Source organism: Ciconia boyciana, chromosome 17 (assembly GCF_034638445.1).
Source record: "Ciconia boyciana chromosome 17, ASM3463844v1, whole genome shotgun sequence".
In the NCBI taxonomy this organism is placed as follows: domain Eukaryota; kingdom Metazoa; phylum Chordata; class Aves; order Ciconiiformes; family Ciconiidae; genus Ciconia; species Ciconia boyciana.
The window spans coordinates 6,993,863-7,019,120 of record NC_132950.1 but is presented as its reverse complement, the minus strand read 5'-3'; the positions used below and the strand labels follow the sequence as shown (position 1 = coordinate 7,019,120).

Genomic DNA, 25,258 nt, shown 5'->3' with positions numbered 1-25,258 from the left:
CAGGGAGGAACGCGGCGCTGCCGGGGAGGAACGCAGCCCCTGCCACGGCCGAGCTGTTACTTGCCATTTCTACGGCAGGATGGTGCTCAGCGGGGCACGGCGCAAACGCTCCCTTACTTTGGCCTCGCTCCCGGCAGCTCGCGGCACTTCGGCGAGCGTCCCTGCGCACGGCTGGGAGGGTGGGAAGGCTCTTCCCTGGGGACCTCCGGCAGCCGTGACCCTACGAAGCCCCACGGCTGAGGACTGGGCCACAGCGAGGGTCCCCGAGGGACTCTCCCCAGCCGGGATTTCTCTGTGCACCCCTGGGAGAGCACGTGGCCCCCAAAACCAGCTTCTGGTTGAAGCCTTTGACCCGCTCCCGGCTTTGCCAAGGGGCACCCGTGACATGCTGGCACGCCGGGATTTTGGGGCGGGCCAGGGCGGCTGAGCCAGTGAGGCTGGCGGGGGGGCGCAGGGAGAGGCGCTGCTGTTGCCCCCCAAAAGGGCGGGCAGCTGCCTGCCGCCCCTGGCTGCCCGCACACGGCACGCGCTGTTGTTGCCATCTGACAGCTCTTGGCGAAACGGCCTTTTGTGATTCAGCCGTGTTTATCCCAGCCCGCGGCCCGGCCCAGCGTGGGTTTCCATGGAAAACTTCCATCCAAAACAAGGAGAGAAGGAGCTACAGCAGGAGTGACTCAGCCACAACTGGAAGCTTCTGTGGGTGAAGCGGGGAGGGGGGGGCTGTTCCCAACGGCTCGGTCCCGCTCTGGCACCGGGGCCCGGGGATGGCCCCCGGCTCTCCCCTGCCCGTGCCACTGCGTCCTCGCAGGCAGGAGCCGGGCAGGCCTGGGGGGAGCTGTGTTGTATAACCGTCCGTGAAACACGTCACCTTCCCGGATCGTCCCCTCCCAAGCCACCTGCGTCAGGCCCCGCTCGTGGGGACAGGGGAGGAAGAGCGTGAGATGAGTAAGGCTCAAACCCCAGCAAGATCTGCACCCGATGCCAGGCTCGGCAGCAAGTTGCTTTTTCCAGCGCTGCCCACGGGAGCGCCTGCCTGTGCCCGGCGAGCCCGCGCGGGCGGCTGGCGCGGTGGGCAGCGGAGGAGGGCCTGAGTCAGCAGCGGCGCAGGGGGAAGGGACGTGGGGAGCTGAGGAGGAGGCGGTGGGTGTTTGTGGGGAGGCAGCAGCGCTGGCAGTGTCTCTGCTCGTGCTGGTCTTCTCCTGCCCTCCCTGGGACACCGGGAGAGGGCTGGGGGCTCTGCACTAGAGGCTCTGCTCACCCGGGACGGAGAGAGCAAGACCGTGCCCCACCGAGCCCCGGACCCCGTGCCCACGGCAGGCTCCTAGCGAGTACAGCCCTGGGCAGGGACCTACTGGCCCCGGGGCTGGCACTGCGGCCACGCAGGGGGCTCTGATGGCTGCGCTAGGGGATGGGAAGGGCCCCATTTGGGAGCAGAGGGGTGAAGCCTACCCTTGCCAAAACACCCAGGCTCCCGGTGCCGCTGGGTAACACTGGTGGCCGTCCCCAGGGCGCCCGTGCGCCAGGCCAGCGTCACAGCTGCCACCCAGAGCCTGGGCTCGCTCCATCACCCTCCCAGCAGTGCCCCTTGCTCAGGGAGAGCAACCGCCACACGCTCTTTTGGGGGAAAAACCAACTCCCCTGGGGCCACGCGGGGTGGGGGAAGAGGAAAGCCCCAGACACCAAGCCGAGCGAGGGGCGGGAGGACCTTGGTCACTCTTGTCTCCAGGTCAGCTCTGCGGGCAGCCGACGAGGGCAGCTGCGCCCCGAGAACAGCAGCACGGGAAGAGACCTGGACCCGCGAGAGGCAGGCAGGGGCCGGCACGAAGGTGTCTTGCCATGGAAAAGGAGGCACAGGGCAGGATTCCCGGGGCAAACCCCTCTGTCCGGCAGGGACACGCGGTGACGGCCGCAGGAGCCACTTCCCTCCTCCCATCGTGCCAGGGGCCGAGCACGACCTTCCTCCACTGCTCACCCAGGCACCTCCCGCGGCTGAGGGTCGTGTTTATTTGTTTTTATTAATTTGTTTAAACTGGTACAGGAGCCACCTGGCAGGAACCATCTTTTTACACACCCTGGGAAGAGGAGGCAGGTACTGTAGCACCCCAGCTCAGGTCACCCATCCCTCAACACCCCTCCACAACCCGCCCGACAGAGCTTCCTGCAGAGCCGGGACCGTTCTGCTCACTCACCGCACGCCTGGGCTGCTTCCCCCTTCACCACACCAGCGAGCTGCGGCGGTGCCTCCCCCCGGGAGCGGGGAGATGCCGATCGGCGGCTGCGGGGCCGCAGTGCGGGCTGGCAGCCGGGCAGCGCCGCTCGGCAGCGGCCGCGGTGAGTGGACGTAGCTGCAGTGCCTCCTCCGCACCGTCCCACGGAGCCGCTGTGAGATGCTGCACCGGGAGACCACCGCGGCAAGCTGTAGCTCTGCGATGATTAAACGGCTAACGGCGGGCTGGCGAAGCGCTGTCTGCTGCCATCCTTCCCCAGCGGCCGAGGGCTCAGGTGGGGGGAGCGGCGGCGGAGACAAAGGCCCTGGTGCTTTGTCACAGCTGGCCGCCGCATTCGGCCTCACTCCCCAGAGCTGCTGCTGCTGCAGCCGGGCACGCAGCCCCAGGCTGCATCCCTCCCCCCGCCAAAATGGCCTCTGGTGTCCCCACCGTGGTGACCGAGGGGTGACAGACACCCCATGCCTTCACATCATCTGAGCAGGCAGCACAGATGCGACGCAGCCCATGTGGCATTGCTCTGCGAGGTGGCAAAGAGGGCAAGCACTGCCTGAGCCCCACTAGCCCCCCGGGACAACGCCAGCCCAGGGCTGGGATGCAGAGAAACCAGCTGCATCCTCCTACCGCCATCTCTGCCGTGCTGCCGCACAACCAGCAACAAACCAGAGGGCAAAAAACTCACAGGCGTGAGAACCACTCGCTTCTGCTGGGTTGGTTTTAGCCCGTGGCAGCTCCCAGGCCTGTTCCCAGCTGAGCGAACACGGAAAGCGCTTCTGTCCCCTGTCCCGCTCCTGCACCACAGCCTCCACTGCCCCTCGCCAGCGCCGACGCCACGCTGCCCGGCCACTCCCCAGCTCCCAGCGCTGCACAAGCAGGGGGCAAATTCAGAAAGTTTCATCCAATTCCTCTCTTTTACCAACCAGATTGCACTGTATGCCCGAGGAAAGCCGTGGTTAGAGAGAAGCCCTGCGAGCACAGCCCGGGGCGCGATACCTCTGGGCTGCAGACTGGAGAGCCCAGCCTGCCCCAGCAGCAGTCAAGCAGGACGCCTGCTATTGTAACAATAAAGATTTCCGTGTGCTTCTGGAAAACATCAGAGCCAAAAATGTAGCGACAAGCTTTTCTTGGTCATGAAGGTGCTTCGTACAGAGGAAAATACAAAAGTCTCCCAACACACACACGCTGAACCAGCAGACATTTCATTCCTGAAACGAACACCAGCCCTGGCACTGCCAGACAGACAAGAGGATTTTGTAGACCCAGACCAGCTGGAAGGTTGGCTTAATAGCTTTCCCTATATATTAAATATTAAAACCACAGATCTTTGGGGTGTAACAGCTGCAGGAGCTGTGTGCTCTGCAGACAATTCCTGTGGCCAAGCTGAGGGACCCTAATTTTGAACGGCTATTCAAGTCTCTAAAAGCACCTCACACACACAGAGCAGTATCACCCTCCTGTCCTCAAACTCCTCACTCTCATGCATACAACAAAGCTGCAAAAAAAAGGGAGATAACAAAGACCCATTTAGCCTGGCCCTGTGTTAACACTGCAGAGCAGCACAGTGAGCTGATGAGGACTCTTTGGCCCCTCTGGAAGGCATGGAAACACAGTGATGTTTCACCAAGATGGCAGGCTGCACGTGACTCACTGGAGCCCCATTTATTACAGAGACTGTTATCAAACGGCCCCAGCCCTCAGGGGCTCAGCCTGTCCCTGTCCGGGGTGGAAGCGGTCCAAGAAGTCCAGGTAGGCCTTCTTCTGTGGCGCAGCCGCAGGGACGAAGTGCCCACCGGGGTGGGTGAGGACAACAGGCTCCACGAAATGCTGGGCCAGATCCCTGCTGAGGGGGGCAGCGATAACGGTGTCAGCATCGCCCACGACGTGCAGCGTGGGCAGGGCGATGGGCTCCTGGTAGAAGTGGCTGTGGGCTGGGGCACGGCTGGCGAAGCCGGCCACCAGGATGGCGAACGCCACAGGGAAGCGGGGGTCGCCGCGGGCCCGCAGGGCGCACACCATGGCAGCCAGTGCCGCACCCTGGCTGAAGCCCAGCAGCCCGTCAAAGGGCCCGTGCTCCGCCAGTGCCGCTGCCACGGCCGACAGCGACTCCTCCAGCCCCGCCGGCGCTGCCGCCACCTCCCCCGCCTCAAAGGTGCCGGGCCCGGAGAACCACCAGCCGCGGGGAGGGTCGTCCCCGTCGTCATCCTCGCCGCCGCCGGGCACGGGGTGCGGCGCGCTGACCGCCACCAGCTCTGCGCGGCCACGCAGGGCCTTGCGCAGCGCGCCGGTGCGCTGACGGAAGCGGCGCTCGCTCTGCCGGTAGCCGTGCAGTCCCAGCAGCCGCAGCGGCCGTCCCCCCGACATGGCGCCCGCCGCCACCGGAAGCCGAGAGAGCCGCTTCCGGCCAGCCCCCCCTTCCCGCCCAAACACGTCGCGCTCATTGGACGGCGCGGAGAGCGGGGCCGTGCCCCTCCGCGCTCAGGCGCCAGCGCGCCCCCTGGCGGCGGGAGGCCGCGGCGCGGGGAGCGGGGTGGGGGGCGCGACGGGGCGGCACCGGCGGGACGGGACGGGACGGGACAGGGACGGGACGGGACAGGGGCGGGACCCCCGGTGCGAGCGGGGGGCTGCCGGGGGCAGAGCCTGCAGCACGGGCTGGCCTTGCAGGGAGGCACTCCCCGCAGGCAGCCGGGACAGTCCTTGCGGGCAGCGTTGTCGTCGAGGTACGGGGTGCGTCCCCATCCATTCCGGTGCCGGTACCGGGAGGCCCCGGCGGTGCTTACCCTCGGGGGGCCGGTGTCAGTGCCCGCGCCCGGTCCCGGAGCGTGGTGGCAGCAGGACAGAGTGCAGGCTGCGCTCACGAGGCTGCTGGGCCCCCGGTGCTCGGCCTCTCCTCGCCCTCCGCCGGGGTGGGGGGCGCGGGCGGCTTCCCCTGCAGCAGGGAGCGGGGGGGTCAGGATTGGGCCCCAGCCCCCGCCTGACCCGTGATGAGCCTGCCCGTGCTCGGCCCACAGCACCCCATGGGGCACGGCTGGGGGGATCCCCCCTCCCGGGTTGCCGTGGGGCCTGGTGGGCTCTTGCCCCGTCCAGGGCTGGGGGGAGCTCGGGTGTTGGTGTCGTCCCCCCCCCGCCCCGGCCGGGCTGGCACCGGCCCCGTTACCGTTCACCGGGAAGGAAGCCACAGGGTGGCGCTTTTGGCACGCGGCACCGGGCACCGTACGGCACCGCACGCCGTGTGGCACTGGGTGTTCAACCTGCGACAATGCTCCCACCGCCCGTCCCCTCCGCCCCGCAGGGCCACCAAGAGCGAAGGGACAAAGTGGGGACCCGCTGCCCCGGTGACATCCCACCGCCCCGGTGACGCCACGCTGCCCACCTGCGCCGGCCGGCCATGGCGTGGGGGCTGCGTGCCGGCGTGGTTCACCGTCCATGGCCCCAGGGACTGGCTGGCGTAGAAGTCCATGGGGTAAGGCTGCTGCCACTCGATGTCCTGGAGAGCCACCGCAGCCTGCGGAGGGGACAGGGAGCTGAGTCCCCGAGCAGTGACCGCCGCGGGGGAGCCGGCAGTGCTGGGAGAGGTCCCAGCGTGGTGGCTTGGCATGCCGAGCAGGGCACGGCTGGAGGGAAGCTCGCGCCACCGGGAATCCCACTGGTTTCACAAGAGATCGGAAATCCCAGTAGCACACGCAGACTGTGCACGGAGCACAGACGGGGTGAGGAGGGGACGCTGCCTGGCCGCAGGGACGTCCCCGTCCTCGTGGCTCACAGCACCACAGCACTGCGGGAGGCTCCAGGGTGTCACCCCAAGCCAGGGTTGGTCTCCCCAAAATGGGAGGGGGGTGCTCACCTCGTAGGGTGTCAGCAGTGGCTTGCTGAAGGCTTCTCCCCAGTCGATGGAGAGTCGGGGACAGGCTACCTGCACCCACCTGGAAGAGAAACACGTGGCAACGGATGGGGACGAGCATTTTGGGAAGAACAAGATGCAATGAAGCCCTGCAGCAGCTCCCTGGGGAAGGGAACGGAGTGGGCAGGGAGTGAGGTCCCCACTGTGCCGGAGCCACCCTGCCAAGGACAGCCATGTCCTCAGTGCCCAGCCACCCCGTCACCTTTGTCCCCTCCCTGCCCTGTGGACACAGCGCTCGTGGGGGTGCACGGTGCCAGGGCCTGCCCAGGTGACAGCAGGACAGCTTCCAGCAGGAATCGGAGGCCCAGACAGGGATGGGGAACCCTGGGGACCCCGGCATGGGGGACCGGAGGGGGATCAGCAGCACTCACGCGTCCACGTCAGGGAAGAGCCGCAGCTTGCTGGGGAAGATCTCGGACAGCAGCACCCGCACGAAGGGCCGGCCCAGGGCGCAGAGACGTGACTCCAGGTGCTGCAGGGGGAAAAGGCACCCGGGGGCGTTAGGGGAGCCCAGGCTGGTGCCCCTGGCAAGCACCCCAAGCCCTGCCCACAGCCCCTTCCTGGCCATCAGACCCTCTGTGGGTCCCAGCTCTGCCCCACGGCCACATCCCCTCGGTGGTCGCAAGCCAGGCGCAGTGATGGGGACGGGGGCCATGGCTCCGGCTCGTGCCCAGCTCTCCCCAGCGTGTGCCTCAGCCTAATGAAGTAATTACCGCTCAATGACAACAATCTGTTCTCGTTAGTGGCTGTCTTCCCTGGGACGCCTGCCTGCCACGGGCTGGCCACGGCCAGAGGCTGCAGGAGGAGGAGAGGGGCCCAGGAGGGGCCAGGGACGTCCTTGTCCTCGTCCCCCACTCCCTGCGGCCACAGTGGGATGGTGGCTGCTGGGCTCCTGCTGCCCTGCTCTGCCCACCGGTCCTTGTGCTGCCCCAAATCTCACCTGTGGCTTCCCAAAAATTTCTGGGTGTGAGCAGGGCTGCCGTGCGCAGGACACCCCACTCCCATGGGGCAGGACACTGTGGTCCTGCTCCCCTTGCCCGGTCAGGGTGCAGAAAGCGGAAGCGTGGCGGCTGAGCAGGGACGGTGAACCCGATCAGAAGTTCATCCAATTAAAACAAACCCAGGGAATTAATTGCCAAGCTGCCCATGCCGGGGGGGCTCTCTGAGCTGGCCAGCTCTCCCCAGTGACGGGCAGGTTTAATAAGCCCTTGTCTGGCCTCCCTCATCCGCTGCTAATTGCCCTGCCTGCTCGGCTCAGGGGCACGCAGACCCCGGCCAGTGGCAACCGACGGGCCACCAGCAGTGCCAGTTCCACCCCTGCCCCGGCAGCGAGGCCACTGTGCCCATGGTGCCTGGTCCTTCTCCCTGTCCAGGAGCAGCGGCCGGTGCCCAGGTGGGGGCCATGGGGAGGGGGCTGGTACCTGCAGGATGCCGGGGGAGCCCTGCCGCCCCAACGTGCCCAAGATGAGCCCCCAGCAGCGGGCGCTGGCGGCGGTGTGGATGGCATCCTGCCGAGCACGGCGCATGCGCTCGTGGCCGTAGTGCTCCTGGGAGAAGACCTTGCTGTAGGGATCGTACCTGCAAAGCAGAGCCGGGCTCACACATGCCCCATCACCTGCCCGCACCCCATCACCCTGCCCCCCCAAATGATGCCCCTCCCTCCTTAGCACTAATTGCCTCCCAAAGCGTATCTCCCCCCGGGCCGATGCGGGGCCCAGCTGGCTTGTCACGGCGCAGAGAGGGGACAAGGACGGGGACAAGGCAAGAGTCCCACCGTAGCCCCCCAACACCCAGCACAGCCTGGCTGCGCGGTCTGCTCCATGCTTGGCTCCCCCCTGTCCTGGCTCATCAATTATGAAGAAATCTTTGATTTGTTGCTTTGTTTGACGAGGAGAATTTTAATCAAATCCCGCACGGGTTTCGGCAGCTTCCCCAGCACCATAAACCTGACGCGCGCCTCCCGTTAGTAACAAACGACCTACTAAGAAATTCAGATTTTGCCAAATGGGCCCAGCCTTTCACTCTTGATATTTCATCTGCTTTCAGCGGCCTCATCATTGCGCTTTATGGCCTCTGCCTGCAGCAGCCAGGCTTTAATGGCTGCACCTCCATGAGCTTTCACAGGTACTTGTCAAAATGTTTATATTCAGCTGGAGTAAATGGCTGGCGTTCGTCTCCCTGCCGCACCTCTTCACCCTCCCCACAGCCCCTCGCCTGCCTGTGCCCGCTGCAGGCAGCTGCCTGCCCAGCCGCGGGGTAGGGGTTGCTCCTGGTCCCCAGTGGTCCCCAGCGTGCCAGGGGAGCTGGGGTGCTCCCTGCCGTGAGGCTGCTGGGGACCGGAGCAGGGGCCCGTGGGCTGCCCGTACTTACAGGCAGGTATCCCCTGGTTGCCCGTACCTGTAGGCAGGTATCCCCGGGTTGGCGATCATGATGGACTCCAAGTGGAAACGCCCGTCGCCCAAATACCTGCCAAGAGGGGAGGGAGAGCTACAGCACGCGGGAAACAGCAGTGCCCATCTATGTGCCCACTGGTTTCCCAAGCCGTGGTGCATGGAGATGCCGGGAGCCTGAGCTCCCATGCTGGGACCTGGGGGCAGTGGGTACAGCCAGGGCTCCCCGTCTCCGTGCAGCCCCCCGGCATGCCGGGGCGGGAGAGGCGGCCGCGCTCGGGGTGAGGAGGGATGCCCACGCTGGCGTGGGGCGGCCAGGAGCTGCTCCATCTCAACGGCTGGTTCTAGACGTTGCTGCTTCTATTTCTAATCGGATTTCAAGTCAGCAATTACATTTCAAAGCCTTTCATTCAGCTGCCCTAATGGAGTGAGGGCTTGGAAAATGAATTCAGACGTAAAACTTGACTAGATTTTGCCCTTAATTGGAGAATGACATTTTGGGAGATCAAAGCTAATTTGTCTGCAAAAGTTAGCCCCAGAGACGGGCAAAAGAAGAAAATAATAACACGGGGAGGACGCAGGTACGCTGGCTGTGTGCACAGGCGGCCGGTCAGTACCGCACCGCGGCTCCTCCGGTGGTGGGACTCGCTCACGCTGACATGGTGCTGGCCCAGCCACCCCTGCCCGCTCCCGATGCCCTTGAGGAGAGATGGAAAGCAGTGCCTCTCCCCCAGCCCTGGCACGGCTCAGGGCAAAGCCAGAGCCCTGCCAACCCCCTGCCCTGGCAATCATGAGCCCGGGTCCCTGCATGGCCGTGCTTGGAAAGGCGCTGGCGCTGCTGGCTCCTGGCAAGGCAGGCGAGAAGGGGCTTGTTGGGGCCTGAACCCACACCTGGGCTCCCCGGCTCCCCCCAAGGGTGGGGTCCTTGTATTTATTTATTCTGCAGCACACTGTATTCACAGTACATTAAGCATTTCCATTACCTAAAATAATTAGGTGATAGGAAGCGAAGTGCTCCCTCTAATTTGCTGTCCTTAAATAAAATTAATGTTGCTGTGATGTTGGGCCCCAGCCATTTGTCTTTTCCGATTATCCACCCGCCCTTCCATCTATTATCTATTCTGATATACGACTCAATTATTTCCTCTGTGCTACGAGCACACGCCACTCCGAGCAGCGTGGGGAGTCAGAGGGGGCCTGTCCCAGCCCACGGACATCCCCCCGCCACTCAGAACAACCCCACGGCCAGGCAGGGGGTACAGGCAGGGCAGGCAGCCTGGGCCAGGCAGGAGGGTCCTGGAGGACCCCGGGTACTTACACGATGGCGTCCGTGTCCTGGGCAAGCCGGGGTGATGTGCAGCCCAGGATCTCCCCTGGGGACAGTGGCTTGCACTGGGGCACACACACTTTGTACTGGGAGCGCAGCTCCTGCGATGCCGCCTGCGGGAGATGCGGGGTCAGCCAGCCATCAGGGACAGACCGTGGCACAGAGCATGGCTGAGGCTGGTGGTCCCTGGCACTGCTGGGGACCCCTGGGGACACCCTGGCTCTGGCAGTCCCAGCTCCATGGGGCACCAGCAGCAATGGCCATGCTGTTGTGTCCCAGCATGGCGGCAGCGGAGGGGAGCCAGTCTGCTCGGGGCGGCACTGTCACGGAGGGTAACGGCCCCGCACAGTCAAGATGCTCAGCGAGGCTCAGCCAACGTATCAATTAAAAGACAAGGGAAAACGCTTAACGCTTCGATAGCCCCATGTTTAGATAGACATGGCTCAAGAGGCTCATTCATCTCCTCCCGTCCTGCCCAGCCGGCCATTCAGGGGCAGACAGACAGACCCGCTGGAGCTTCCCCTGCCACTGCTGGCACTGCATCAAAATGCCAAGTGCTCCACCGCCTGCCCTGACATTTACAGAGCAGCTCCCAGGGGAGCCAGGGAGGGGTGCTGCCATGAAACATTGATCAGAGTTATTATAAAGTACTTGATCAACATTACGGCAGCAGCATATTATCGCAGCGACTCGTCGGAAGGGAACCGTCACCACCAGCACCCCGGGGCAGCCACTCCAGCCCCGGAGGAGACGGGGCAGGGAGGGACCAAGCCAGGGCCAAGGTGGGGGGAGGCACAAGCTGTGTTCCGTGCCCCACACTGCCGGGGGTCCCCATCTCACCTGCACCGTGGAGACGAACTGGATGGTGCTGACGAGGGCCAGGGAGGTGCCTGCTGTGAAGTTGAAGCGAATGGTCTCGAGGAAGTGGGATGTGTCGATCTTTATGTCCACAAACACGTAGAGCATCTTCAGCCCCTGCGTGGCGTCGATGGGAACTGGCAAGAGGAAGAGAGAGAGTGTGAGGGCGAGGTACACGCAAGGCCCCGACAAGACTCTGCCGCTGCTGCCCGCAGCTGGGGGATAAAGCACATCGGTGGGGCTCCCTGCATCCCAGCTGCCCCAGTGCGGGCAGGCCAGGGTGGGCTGTGCCCTCTGCCTGCGCTGGCACCCCCGGCACCCCGGGCAGGGGGTGTAGATGGGAGCCGCGGAGAGCACCCGCTCATTTCTCTCCGGATAATGGCAGCCTGGGGAATCAATGAACACAAATCTAATTACCCCCGGTGCTAAGAAGCCTGTGTCACCACGATTAAGTGAATAATTAAAGTACACAGAGTCCACATCGATCCACAGCTCCGCGTTCACTTCCCATTTTGGTGCTCTTCACCTGATCACAATTAAGTGCAAATTACTCCCTCCCGCGGGGCACGTGGGGCTAGGAGGGAGAGGACAAGTGCCTGTGTGCTGCGCTGGGATGCGCCCTGCCATTGGCCCCGGGGCTCCCCACCAAGGCGGCTGCACCGAGCCAGTGCCAGGAGCACCATGGGCAGCCCGAAAGGAGCCCAGCACCCTCTCAGCACTCTGTGGGCACCCCAGGGTGCCCTGCGATCCATCCAGCCCGGTGCAGGCAAGGACCACACAGCCATGGGCAGCGGATGGTGGCTGGCGGGGGACAGGCAGCCTGGCAGTGCCTGCCCGTCCCTGCAGGGAGCAGCTCCAGAAGATGTGACTCCCGTCCCCCAGAGCAGCCCAGCTCTTGCACTGGTGCGCTCCCGAGCACCGCTGAATACGGCCCCTTCCTCCCCTTCCCGCTGTTCATTCATGTAATAGCAAGCTACAAACCAGGGGTTTTATACTCCCTGTTCTAGTGGTGCCCATAACCTTCCTTCCATAACAAAGCACCTAGCACAGATATTTATCACCGCGAACGCTCACGCTGACGTGGCTTTCGGGACACAGTTCTCGAGCAGGGAGTCAGTATTTCATACGGAGCCCGACGCAATTCTTCAAACCCGTTTATATGGCCCCATAAACGTCCAGGAGGGCCGCCGGGTGCTGGGAGCGCGGAGGCAGCAGCGATGCACGCGCCTGCCGCTCGCTACGGCAATTCTGCCGATCCACCTTAAAACCCAGAGTGTCTTATTGTTATTTTTGGGCTGATTCCATCCTGGGTGGACTTCAAAGTTAGCAGCATCTGGGACAGCAGCGCAGTTTCCATGGCAACTGGATCCAGAGTACCGTCCGCCTGGGGAGCACACTGCCTCCTCCTCCCTTCCCTTCCCCGCCCAGCCTGCGCTGCACCCGCAAAGCAGCCTTCCCCCCGGCCCTGCGCCAGCCTCCGGGCGAGCGGGACCCCCAGGCCATCGCTCCCCTCCACCGTCGCTCCCGACTTCCCCCAAAGCCCACAGCTGTGGAGTGGGGGGCGAGAGCAGCCCCGTCCCCATCGGCGGCTCCTGGGCGAGCGGGGTCCTGCCAAGCCATGGCCTTGCTGCTCTGCTTTTGGGCACAGGGCTGCGATTTGGGCACTGTGGCAGCGCATGGCCGAGCAGGACAAGCATGCCCTGCTACCTGAAAAACCCTGCCCGCGGGCAGCCACCCAACCAGCCTGGCCCCATCCAAAGCCAGCAACCGAGGCTGAAGAACAGAAATCCTTTTGGGAAGGGATTAGCCCTTGGCACTAAGTCTACAAGCTGGCGTCCAGCGGGGCGGGGAGCTGCTCAGCATGGCACGGTGGCGGTGGTGCAGCCTCCACGGTGCCACGCGCGGCCGCCTCAGCAGTGCCCCGGGGCCAAGTGTCACCTACTCAGGCAGCTGTGTCCATAGTGCACCAAGAAGTCAGCGCCCAGGGCCCGGGCCGTGTAGTCGTCCACGCAGCACGCGCCGTAGGTCACGTCGCCCATCACCACCGCCTCTGCATCCGTGAACCTGCGGGGAGGCACAACAGTGAGGGTCACGGCTGGCTGCCGTCACCACAGCTCACGTCCTGCCCCCCAGCCCCGTGGCACGCCACTACTGGGGGACCCCGCGCTGCCATCGAGCCCCTCGCCACGCACCAAAGAGGACGAGCACTGGCTACTCTCCGAGATGTCAACATGATTAAGCTCGAGAGCGGTAATCCGCCTCTTCAATTGGGTAAAGCTGTTTGCAATTCAGCGGATTATCCGCTCATCAAACAATACGCTGCCAGCTTCCTAATGCTCCAGCGGGAGAGGAGCAGAGGGAGACCCGGCACAGCGCAGTGCTGCCGCTCCCGCCAGCCGGCCCTGGGGACCAGAGCTACCAGGACAGGCATCCCCAGCTGTGCCAGCCAGGCCGGCCGAGCCACCTGTGCCCGGGCACCGCGCGAGCCGGTACACCCCAGCCCACACCCGGCTGCGTCACCCGCAGGTGCCAGTTTGGCCAAGCTGGGTGTGCTCCAGGAGCAGCTGGTACTTAGGTAGCCCTTGGCGAGGAAAAGCACCGAGCGAATGCTGGCGCTGTCCCCCATCCCTGCTCCGGCATCCCGGCGCTCCGGCCCAAGCCCACCCGGCACACCCACCAGCCAGCGGAGGGGCACACACCGGCACCAGGCAGCAAAGCCGGGGCTCTGGCATGATTTAAAGGCACCACCTTTCTGGGTATTTTATTGCACCATTTCGGGGGATTATTAGCTTGGCTGCCTTCCCAGGGAGCTGCCGTGGTAGTTTACGGATGAAAGCAGGTATCGCAATGACAAAGCCCCATGCCTGGAGGGGCTGCTTAAACCAGATCCTAATTCCTTATTTACGCCGAGGTTCGCACCCGCGGCCGTAGCTCGGTGCCAGCGCGGTCCTGGTGCCAGCGCGGTCCCCCCTGCCGCTGGCGCGGGGCTGGGGCAAAGGGGCCCGGGGAGGTGGGTGACCTGGCACTGCATCACCCCCCACCGGCACCCAGCGCTGGCTGGGGGCCAGGGTCCCGTGCGCTCCCCCCTGGAGCACCAGGCAGGGAGCGTTATGTCGGCAGCAAGAATAGAAATGGTGGGCAGAGCTGGGCAGATGGCAGAAGGTGGAGAAATGGCGGAGCGTGCTGAATATTAACAGCTCCGGCCCATCCGTCAGCGCCTGGGGAGGGGGACAGGGGAGCAGCTCTGCCGGAGCATCCCCGGAGAGGGGGCAAAGCCATCCCCTCCTCCTGCGTCCAGCCCGGGCATCTCCCACTCCCCGCGGTCTGCCAAGGGCTGGGGACGCAGTTGGGGACCATCAGAAGATGGACCAGATCCTGCCAGCACCCAAATCCCATGGTCCCTCGCCACCAGCGTGGCCCGGACGGGAGGACGGCTCCTCCACTGCCTGCACGGCCGTGCCGTGGGGCTGGGGGTTGCCGGCAAAGGTTCGAGAAGGCTCTTTCCCACCCCCCCGAGCCCCCAGCCCCCTCCTCTAATGAGAGGTGATGAGATGAACATGAATCAGACTCCACACATCTCAGCAAAAGTGGAAAATTATTCAGCTCCTTAAGATTCAGGACGGGGAGGTCTGACTCAGAGCAGCAGCCAGCGCCGCTTAATTTTTTATAGATTAAAATGTATGCAAATTGGCCCAAACCCCAGAGAAAGTCCCTGGGGGTGAAGAGCAAGAAAGTGAAATAGCAACGGCGGAGGGAGGAGGGCAGAGGCTGGCAGAGGCACCCGTGGCCCCCGCCTGGCGTGCGGGACTGCAGCCGGCAGTACGTGGCCACCGGCCCACAGGCAGGGAGAGAAGGGGCTGGGCCCTGCCCCGGCCACGGGGAACCGTCGTGCTCCGGCTGCGGGGAGCGGAGCCATGGCTGAGCAAGGAGCAAAGTGGCTGCGGGACAATGCCTGGTGAGGAGGGAGCCCAATGGTGCTGCCATCGCGGCTGGTGAGGCTGGAAAGGTGCCGGCAGCCTGGCGGTGCCAGCAGGAGAGGTGCAGAGGTGCCAGGACGGCACGTGCCGGGGTCACTCGCGCCAGCCGGGCTGGATGGTCGAGCAGAGCAGCAATCATCTCCTGAGACAAATCAAAGGCAAGTGCGGGGGCCTCCCCTTGATGTTTTAATCAGTTCGGTGTCGCCGGAGCCTTTCATCAAACTACAGAGGAAGGAAACGTCAATTAGCAGCCACCTGCCTCTGACGTGGGCCGGGGAGCTGCTCGCCAACCAGACCGGACAGGGATGCGGGCAAGGGGCAGCCATGGGAGCGTCCTTGCGGGTGTTTCGTGTCCCTGCAGCTTGTCGTGGCCACGGATGGGTCCCAGCGGCGTGCCGGCAGGGAGGACGCGGTGACGGGGCTGTCCCCACCCAGCGCCGAGCCAGTCACTACAGCTGAGAGCTCATGAATATTGAACACGTGGGGAGGTTATTCATCTTTTACGTCCCGCAAACCCCAGCTCATTCTGAAAAACCGCCCGGTCTTAGCATTTTTCTCATCTCCCCCTAATTCATTATCTCCTCCTTTAAACAGATGGCTCCCGAAATCCCATTTATAAAGCGCCATGCTCAGCACTGGCAGGATGAGCGCTCGGGCAGGCCAGGTCCTGGCCCCAGTCCCAACTGCAGGACCCCTGGACCCTCCCAGCCCTGCTCTTCCCCAGCCAGTGCGGGACAGAGGTGACAGCAACCTGGGGACAAGTTTGGGGGCTGAAAACGCTGGGACAGACAGGCACACACAGGGCCAGCATGTCCCCAGGCACAGGGCGGCCAGTCCCTGTTACCCGAGTGCAGGAGCCGGGCTGGAGCAGCCCTGATTTATCCTGGCCCCTGGACAAATAAATGAGAGTGTTTGCTGCCAGCAGGAGCACGGAGTCCCCTGACATCGTGGTGGTGTGTGAGTGATACCGTGGTCATCCTCACCCCATGAAGCAGAGCCGCTCTCCCCAGCAGAGAGGAGTCCTCAGCCCTGGCATGTCCATCGTGCCTGGCTCCAGCAGCCCTGGGCAGGGAGGGGACTGCAGGGACTGAGCTGAAAGCATCAAGTCTTGGCAACGCGAAGCTGCCAGAGGATGGAGGCAGCACCGAGATGCTGGGGCGCCCGCATGTCCCGCTGGGGTTGGGGATGTGGAGCGGGCTGCTCCTTGCTTCACAGTCACCTGCTTTGCCTGTGCGTGGCCCTTCAGAGCACGGTCACACTGTAACATGGTGTCACCTCCCTGCTGGGAAACCCCTGGGGATAAGCAAGAGGGTTAAGCCCTGCAAATACCCCACACCCTGTCCCTCGGGGTAAAGGCAGAACCCATGATCACCCCACAAACCCTACACCCACTGCCTGCACTGCGGCACCCAAGCCCAGCCCATCCCAGGGATGGGTGCCAGTGGGTGCTGCTGTCCTGGGGCGTGGGGGCTGATCACAGCCCCGGCTGAGAACAATGAGCTTAATTAGCAGAGAAGCCCGTCACCAAGCCCCATTACCAGACTCCCAACTTCATTAGCACAGGAAGGCTGCACGTAATTAAAATAATGAGTTTGCAATTTTACTGCAAACGGCCCTGGAAGAGCCCCGCTGCAGCTGGGCAATCACGGGCGGCGCAGGGCCCTGCAGAGCATCTGCAAGTGGGTCAGGACAGAGAGAAGTGTGTGTCCCTGCAGCCCCCCAGGAGCAGCCATCTCCAGCCAGGTCCCCTCCCTTGAGAGGACCTCCCCCTCCATCCTCACTGGAGGTGCCACGGCCAACCCCAACCCCACCCCTGTCCCGGGGGTACCCCAGCTTTGCTGGCCTTGCAGCTGCAAAAAAGCCAAAGTAAGGCAAACCAAGGGCCCAGCGCATGGTAGTGGCAAAGCCACCGCGGCCGTCCTGCACCCAGATGGTGCCTGTCCCTTCTTCTTCCTGGCCGGGCCACGGTGCTGCCTATCGGTTCCAGCTCCCCAGGCTCCGTGGGGACACGAGGAGGTGGCACAGGGCACATGGTGGTGGGCACCACACCTGCGCTGGCACGTCCCAGCCCTGGGAGGTGACAGCCCTATAGATGCCACACACTCCCCCCTGCCTGGTCCCCCCCACGCCGTCACTGCCCTGGCTGAGGTTAAACATCTCCAGTGAAGTGAGAACTTCATTCTCCCTAATGATGCTGTTGTGCGGTTAATGACGGTGATTAAATTCCCCTGCACAGCGTGCTGCACCGCGCTGCCAGCGCCTCCAGGTTGTGCTTAAAGGACGAGGGGAGAAGGGAAGGCAGCGCTGGCCGGCAGAGCTACAGCACTGTGAAGCTGAGGCCAGATCCTGACTTGTGTTAGTGTCCGAGGATGGTCCTTTGGGACCTCCCGGTGATGCCTCCGGCTTTGCCGGGGTGCTCAGTGCCCCACTGTGCTGCGGCATATCACAGACCTGCCTGGCCAGGGGACCGGGTGCCCTTGTTCTGCGCACCCACCAGCCCCAGGAGGAGACAGCCTTCATGGCACCGGGGACCTGCCAGGCACATGGGTCTTCAGGGAACACTTTGTCCTCACTATCACAGCCACTGGCCATAGTGGGGCCATAGCGGGGCATTTCAAGTCGTGTCAGAGCTGCTGGGCTGTGTGCACGATGTTTAACTCTTTGCTGCTCAACCAGAGACGATTCAAGAACCCCTGTCACTCTGAAATGTCCCAGTATGCTCCTGGGTACACCACGGCACTGTCACCGGGACACTGCGCACCCCCAGCACTGCCTCGCACGGATGCTCAAAAGCCATCGGGCCATTGGGAGGTGCTAAGGCCGCGGCATGGCAGCCTGCGCAGGCATCAGGATGCCCATCGCCCGTCCTCTCCGCCATCGCCCGTCCCCGCTGCCGAGCCACGGCTGATTATCAGGAGCCACTCGCCCCGTCGCGGCGCAGAGAGACAGAGGGATTGGCAGCTGCGAAGCCTGACAGCCGACTTTATTAACAAGGAATCAAAAGCCCAGCTGAGAGCCCAGCTGATCCGTCTGCTCCAGCCCCGGCGGAGGGAGAGGAGGGGTCCGCTCCCGGTTGCACCCCCCCTCACCAAGCTGGCGGTGCAGGGGGCACCGCTGCCGCCTCCCTGGCATGATGGTGGGTGGGCTGGGGGGCTGCCCCCCTCCCCGAGCCGTGGTCCGAGCTCCCCCCACGCACCTCTCCACGCTGCCGCCCCCCAGCACGAGTTACCCTCCGCCGAATTACATCAGCCATGACAAACGGAGCCAATTTGGAAGGTGCCGCGAGAGCGTCGTGATGCGGTTTCGGCAGCCCGCCGCCCTGCCAGCTCAGCAGACCCCGGCCCTGCCACCCCCCCAGCCCCCCGCAACCGGCCGCTCGCCCCAGCACAGGTTCGATAATGACAAACCTATTAACGCTAATTAACTGGGCCTCACACTGGTCAATGCTGTAAGTGCGCTCTCAATTTCAAAGGCTCCAGGCTAAGTACCCCACCAGCCTTTCCGGAGGCAGCGGCTGTGACACTTCGGCTACATCTTCATCCCCACAGCCCCTTGGGGCTCAGCAAGCACCAGTGCAACACTGCGGAGCCTGAATGAGGCATTGGGGGGTCCCCACCTTGCAGCCCCCTCCTCTCCTTGCCCCTGCCGGGGCTCCTCAGGGGCCTGCTCACTCCCACATTGCAGAGGGGGACACAGTGACAACGCCATTCCCTTGCATAGGGACAGACGGACCCACAGAGAGCACCGCATCCTCCCCAAGCCACCTGTGCTGCGGCGGAGCGAGGCCACATCCCCGCTCTCGGCCCTCCCCAGCACCACCAGACCATGGCGCAAATATTTTATTAAAAGGCAGCTCCAGCAGAAGGGATAAATATTCCATCTGAGCAACGGCAGACACGGATCCGGTTGAGCCGGAACACACAGGGATGGGCACCGTCACCCCAGGGACACCAGCCCCAGGCACAGCTCTGCAGCCATTACCAGAGCATGCAGGGGAAGGGGAGCTCGCTGGCATCCCCAAACCCCAACTCCCACCAGCAAGGAGGAGGCAGGAGGCATCGGGGATGGGCTGGAGAGAGGGGCTGCTCGCTGAGCAACATTCCCTGTGGGCGCAGGTATCTCCAGCATGCTCAGCCCTCGCATCCCCTCTGTCCCCAGTGAGAAGGGGACATGACACCCCAGGGTTGATAGTACCCCGAACCCGTCTCCAGCCTGGCCGTGGCAGCCACTGCCGGAGCACGCGACTGCAGTGATTCCCGTCACGTCGGAGGCTCGTCCGGCCCCAGCGCTGGGTGAGGAAGGCCAGCAGGAGCGGCGGCCAAGCTGCGATTCCACATTAATGCCGGCGATGAATATTAATAGCAGGAAGAGGCAGGCACTAACGAGGCCACCTGCGATTCACACCTCACCTACGGCAATGTAACCAGGTCCCAAGCGCATCCCTGAGAGAGCGGGGACAGGGCTGGACTCAATCCTGCCCATGGCCACAATCCTCCAGCCGGCAGTTCTGGTGCCTGCCACGGCCACGTCCCCAACCAGAATCATGGATGGCACCCGGTGCCCCCAGCAAGGGACTGGCAGTGGGGTGTCTCTGGGTGCTGCGCGGTGGCAGCGAGGGAAGGATATGGCCCATTTGCTCGGCCTCAAAGACATCCCCCATCCAATCGCCAACCCATCGGTGCTGCCACGTTCCTCCTCTTGGCCAGGCACCTCTCCCCAAGCAACACCCATCTCCCACCAGCACCCCTCGCCCCGGCACCCAGCAACCCCCCTCAGCCCTGCGGAGCACCTCCGGCAGGGAGGGCAAGTCCAGCAGGGATGCCAGCACCCCGGCATCCACCGGGAAGTGGTGCTTACAGTTTCATTCAGATAAAAGAGCCCCTTAATCCGCTGCCTTTGAAGTCGGAGACATGAAAGCGGCTGGGTGCCAAAGCCGGAGAGGAGGCAGCTCCGCTTAAAGGGACAAGCCCACGCAGAGCCGCCCGCACTCGCACCCGTCCCCTGCCCCCCGCACCCATCCCCTGCCCGCGCCCACCTTCCCACCGCTCCCTCACCCAGCCCGAGCTGGGGGCTGCCACGGTCCCGCGGGGGAAACGATGGCAAAGCGGGGACAAAGCCCGCAGGAACGGCTGCCTTCCCACCTGGCATAGAGGCGGCTGCTCGGCTAGTGGCGGTGGGGAGGCAAGCCTGCTCGCCCCAGGAAGGCAGCTTACTAATGAGTGCTGCGACCCTGATGGCAGACAAGGCACGCCGTGCTATTAGCACTAATTCACTGTGCGAAAACAGAGAGGGGTTGGGGAGGGGGCAGCCGCAGCGGGGAGAAGCCAGCGGGCGGGGAGGGATGGAGGGAGGGTGGGAGGGAGGGAGGTGCACTCGGCAGTAAGGAGATTACGGCCAATTTCTGCAAGGTGTCTGCATCTGCTGCCGCTGCAAAGCCCAGCTCCTCTCCGGAGCCTCCAACTTCACCTCCCAAGCGGCACAGAAAATCAGGAGAGGAGCCACAGGGAAGGGGCCGCCCAGCAGGAAACGCTTGCAGTCACCCCCTCTGGGCCATCATCATGGCCTCGGGCCTCCCCAGCTGGAGAAAGGCTGCCCCCAAGCACCTCTGTGCTGCCCCGAGTCTGGCTGTGGGGACAGGACAGGGCTGTGGGGGAGCAGGGTAGGAGACCTGCGCAGCAGCGGTGGCCCCGCTGCCAGCCCTCCCCTCACCAGCTGCGCTGCTGCGGCGAGCGCACAGGCACCGAGCTGGCGTCAGCCGGTTGTTAACACGGCTGCTCCCTGGCTCCATCACCCCGGCGAGGGCCCCAACGTGCTGAGCTTGTCAGCAGCTCCCGGCAGAGCGACGAGGGGAGGAGAAGCTGAGCAGCGAGGGCCGGGCTGGCGCGGTGCCGGTCCCTGTCCCCAGGGCTGGCAGCAGGTCCCTGCGACCTGCCGCAGGGCAGCAGCGTTGCCCGTGCCCAGCTAGGCTGTGGCTGAGGTGTCCCTGTGAGGGCAACCGTGCCAGGGCCCCCTGCACCCCCCCTCGGCTGTAGCCCTGGGCCACATCCTGCCCAGGCAGCCCTGTCCAGCGGCCATCCCATTTGTGGCAGCAGCCCCCATCCCCTCACCAGCCCCGGAGCCAAGCAGGGAAGCACGGAAAAGCCACTGTCTTACCGCTCAACGATGTCTGCGATGGTACAGGCAAACATGAGGAGCCCTTCTGGCATCTGCAGGGCAACTGGGAAAGAGAAACAGCCCCAGGGTTAGGAGGAGCTGCAGGGGATGCCCTAAAATGGGGACCTGGGCACCAGCCCCTGGGGCCAACGTGCTAAGCTTGAGTGACAGCCGCAGGAATGACCCTCCCCAAAACAGGCAGAAATTGGCCAAAACGCCCAGCAGCTCCAGCAGCTGGGGTGCACGTGGTCCTGCCTCAGGCCGTATCCATTCTCCCTGCTCGCACCCAGCCCCTGCGCACACACCTCATCCCTTTTTGAACCCGCTGACACTGCTGGTCTCTCCCGCTTCCCGCAGTAATGAGTTCCAGATTTTAATTATGTGCTGCACAGGAAAAGGTGCTTTCTTCTGTTTATTTTAAACCCACTCCTAATAATGTAAACGTGTGCCTCTGATTCTCCCGGTACAAGAAAGAGTGAATAATCATCCCCTATTCAGCTTCTCCGCATCATTCACAATTCTATCATATCCCCCTTCGTTCGCCTCTTTTCCAGCTAAAGGATCTAAATCTATTTAATCTCTCCTTGTACAGAAGCTGTTCCAAACCTTTGATCGTCCTCGCTGCCCTTCTCCGCACCTCCCCTCCCTGCTTCTCTCCCCCTTTCGGCATCAACGAATGATGTTTCCTGGTTTGCTCCCTCCTTGCAGCTCGGAACAATCCCTTTGCCTCTGCAGCTCAGCTGGGACCCCCAGTGCTTGGGGTCCAGCCAGGAGCCCCCCACAGGTCCCCCCAGGCTGCCCCAGGGCAGTGGGGAGGAGCAGGGACCATGCTGGGGGAGATGAAGGGAGGGGGCCCCATTAATCCTGTTGTCATTTCACCTCCCGATCCCACTAAGACATCCCAGCTCCAGCAATATCTACCCAAATGTCTTCTCCAGATCCCCCTCCAACAGAAATCCCTGCGCTGCCAAGCCCAGCCTGCTGGCCAGCACGGAGGTGCGTAAAGACCTGGCCCAAACGGGGCTAATCTCACCCTGCTCCAGCCCGCAGGCCCAAGGAAAGGTGCACACGCTCTGCCAGGCCCTGTCCAACCTGGCAGGGCCGGGCAGCTCAAGGTCCCAGCGTTCCCCAGCCTGTTTGGGACCATTTGGGACTGCCCTCCGCCCTGGACTACCACCAACAAGCAGACCTGCAAACAGCTCTGCCTCCCCCAGTGAGGGGTTGGCAGGAGGCAGCTGGGTCACCCTCCGCCCACACAGCACTATGGGGACAGGGGGTGACACACCGGCCCCCCCAAACCCCGCAGCAGGCAGGGCGCAGGCAGGGCTGGCCACAGCCCGGCAGGAGGCTGCGTTCCCCCAGCAACGAGCCCCTGGCTGGGCTCTGCACGCGAAGATTTTTAAATCCCAGCACGGCTGGCTGGCTGATGGGCTCCACTCCCAGCTCTGAAGCCTAAATCCCAGCCGCATATTTACATTTAATTAGAAGGTGCCAAGCAGCAAAACATGGCAACGAAAGCCGGAGCGGCACGGCTGTGCGGCCTCGCTGCATCCTGATGGGCAGCCCTGCCTCCCGCACCACAGCCGGGCTGGACCAGGCGGCCCTGCAGCCTCCAGCCCCTTGGCCTTACAGCTGGGACCAGCTCAGGCAGCAGCTCCTGGAGCGTCCCCCGTCACGCCTGCCAGCTCCTACCAGCCCAGTGGCAGCAGGCAGAGACATTCCCTGGTGGACAGAGTGTTTCAAATCTGGCTCTGCCCAGAGCCCCCAGCACCGCACAACCTCGCGAGCAGCCCCTGCCTGCGTGTGAAGTGAGGGTGGGGACGCTGGTGACACCCGGGGACGGAAGGGGAGGCTCCATGCCCTGATGCCGGCAGCCGATCACACACCGAGAGCCAGCTCGGTCACAGTGGGATGCACATGTCAGGTCGGGGACAGCCCTGGCAGCACCCCGCAGCACCTGCTCCAGGGCCACCATGGCTACTCCCCACCCCTCCGGGGCTACAGCAAACCCCCGAGGAAGGTTCAGACCAGGGCGTAGCATAGCTTAGCTCCCCGTTCAGCCCCTCAGAGCCGGGTGTTGTGGGGCTCCCCCTGCCCGGCCCTGGCAAGCATGGCAGGAAAGCGCAGGGAGAGAGGAGAGCAGCAGGGACCTGGCCAGTGTCCCAGACACATCTCGCAGGCTGACAGGTCTGCGCAGCTCAACCTGTCCTGTCCGATGTGATTATAATCCAGAGATACAGATCTATTAAGCCACCTCGAGGGGAGGAGAGCTAAACATGCCGGGACACGCCGGGGAGCTCGGCACCATCCTTCCCTCAGCAGCACCGGCCCCGTGCCCTGGCCCAAGCGGGTCCCCTCGCCGCCGGGGAGCTCAGCGGCACCAACCCGCCACGCTGCAGCCCCAAAACCCCTCGTCCCCGGGACCGGCGCTCACCCTTCTTGGCCTGAGCCTGCTGGATCCGCCAGATGGTCTTGGGGATCTCAAAGTTGTAGTTTCGGGGCAGGGCCTCTGCCGCCTCCCGCAGCTCCGCGTTACTGAGGATCTCCTCAGGGATCTGCTGCGCCGCTCGCCGTGCAGGACCTCGGGCTGCAGGACAAACGGGGTGGCCTAAAGGAGTGACTGGGAGGGCAGCGCACCCTGTACCCCATGGGCGACCAGCATCCCCGCTGCCCTCACGCCACCCATGGGGACGAGCGGGCCAGGAGAAGGGGGTGGGCTTCTGCCCTTCGTGCTCGGGACAGGTCGCTGGCACTTTTGGGAGGAAAACACCTATTTTTTTTGCCCAGAAAGCACCACTGTAACTATGTGAAACCCTGTGAGTGGGGCTGGCTCCCCCTAAGACGGGACAACACCAGGCACAACCCCCCATGGCTCATCCCCAAGCACCCCGGGGGCACCCTGGGGGGTCCCTCCTGCCCCATCGAGGGGATCCCGTTATCCCACCGGGGAAAACGCAACAGCAGCGGGTGAGCCAAGCCCGTCCCCGGGAGCCTCATCCTGAAGTCGGCCCCCGCCAGCAACCGCCCCCCTACAGCTCGGCAAAGCCGGAGAGCGGCGGGGGAGTGACAGCAGGGGGATTATTCACTATTTCCAGCCCAACACCGGCACTCATGAGCCACCAAACCCTCCGCGCACGGCCCACGGTCGAGCCGCCAAAGGGCCAGCTGGGCCGGGCCGGTGGCGGGGGAGGCCGGGCCGGTGGCTCCGCCACCGGCCCGGCCTCCCCCGCCACCGACCCGGCCTCCCCCTCCGAGGCAACCGAAATAGTGCCTCGTACCGGCACCGGGAACCCAGCGTTGACCCGGCCTCAGCCCACCTGCGGCGGGCACCGGGACCGCGCTCCCGACCCTCACGGAGGCCGCCATGGCTCTGGAGCACGTGAAGGCGGGAAGGCAGCACTAGGCGAGCCCCGCGCTAGGCCAGAGCAGTCGCTGGACGAGAGATCGAGTGCGGGAGCGCGCCGCCGGGCCCCGACGGGACGGCCGGCTCAGCCGGTGACCGATGGGTCCCGACACGGTCCCGCCCGGCCCCTGGGTATGCAGCGGGCTGTGCCAAGCGCTGCGATGTCGGGGCTGCCCCTCCTCACGTCGGGGCCGTGGTCCCGTTGCGTCCCCCCCGGTGCTTACAGCCCCGGGGCTGCCGGTCCCACGTTAACGCAGGGACGGGGCGGGGGCGCCGGGGCCGTTGCCATGGTGAAGGGTCCGTGTTCCGCCACCCCCGTGTCGCGGGGCAGAAGCCAAGACCCTGCGAGGCGTGGGGCAGGAGGGATCCGGGGGTAGCGGGGACCCCCGGGGGCGGCAGGGGACCGGGGAGGCAGCAGAGACCCCCCCGGGGACAGCGGGGACAGCGGCAGGGCAGTGGGGACAGCAGCGCTCCCAGTGGGATAACGGGACCCCCGGTGAGGCAGAAGGGACGGGGCGGAAGGGACCCCCGTGGGGCAGGAGGGACCGCCCGGGGGACAGCGGGATCCCGGTGGGGTGTCGGGACCCCCATGGGGAGTGCGGGTGCGGGGACAGCACGGACCGGAGGGGCAGAGGGGACAGCAGAGCAACCCGCTGGGCTGTCAGGGACCCGGAGGGGACCGGTAAGGGGCGGAGGGCACGTAGGGGCAGCAGGGACCCCGGGGGGGCGGCAGAGACGGTGCCGGGGCGGAGGGGACAGCGGGGACAGCCGGGACCCCGATCGGGTGGCGGGACGGCGGCGGGACACCGGCGGGCGGAGGGGGCGATAAGGGCCGGAGGGGATGGCAGGTCCCCGGGAGGCGGCAGGGACGGCGCTGGGCAGACGGGACAGCGGGGACAGGCCGGGACGCCGGCAGGCGCGGGGTGGGCGGCAGAGCCCCGGTGGGATACCGGGGCACCGGGGCGGGGGCGGAGGGGACGGCGATGTGGTGGGGGTGACAGCCGGTCCCGGGGGGACAGCAGAGCCC

General features: G+C 64.6%; 2 protein-coding genes across 3 annotated transcripts; both read right to left on the bottom strand.

Moving 5' to 3' along the window:
- Positions 1–3,846: 3,846 nt before the first annotated feature.
- OVCA2 (OVCA2 serine hydrolase domain containing) lies at positions 3,847–4,586 on the bottom strand. Its single transcript, XM_072882336.1, has one exon. The coding sequence runs from the start codon at positions 4,584–4,586 to the stop codon at positions 3,903–3,905; it is 684 nt and encodes a 227-aa protein (XP_072738437.1). The 3' UTR covers positions 3,847–3,902.
- A 428-nt stretch (positions 4,587–5,014) lies between these two features.
- Positions 5,015–24,220, bottom strand: DPH1 (diphthamide biosynthesis 1). 2 transcript variants are annotated; one of them, XM_072882335.1, is made up of 12 exons: positions 24,146–24,220; positions 23,263–23,415; positions 20,829–20,892; positions 12,641–12,762; positions 10,681–10,835; positions 9,832–9,953; positions 8,521–8,589; positions 7,545–7,701; positions 6,495–6,595; positions 6,067–6,145; positions 5,596–5,727; positions 5,015–5,151 (listed from the first exon to the last, which is right to left on the bottom strand). In XM_072882335.1, the coding sequence occupies exons 1-12, from the start codon at positions 24,192–24,194 to the stop codon at positions 5,077–5,079; spliced, it is 1,278 nt and encodes a 425-aa protein (XP_072738436.1). In that variant the 5' UTR covers positions 24,195–24,220; the 3' UTR covers positions 5,015–5,076. The 2 variants fall into 2 exon arrangements, with proteins under 2 accessions (XP_072738436.1, XP_072738435.1); XM_072882334.1 differs by having other exon boundaries at positions 24,107–24,208.
- Between the last annotated feature and the right edge of the window lie 1,038 nt (positions 24,221–25,258).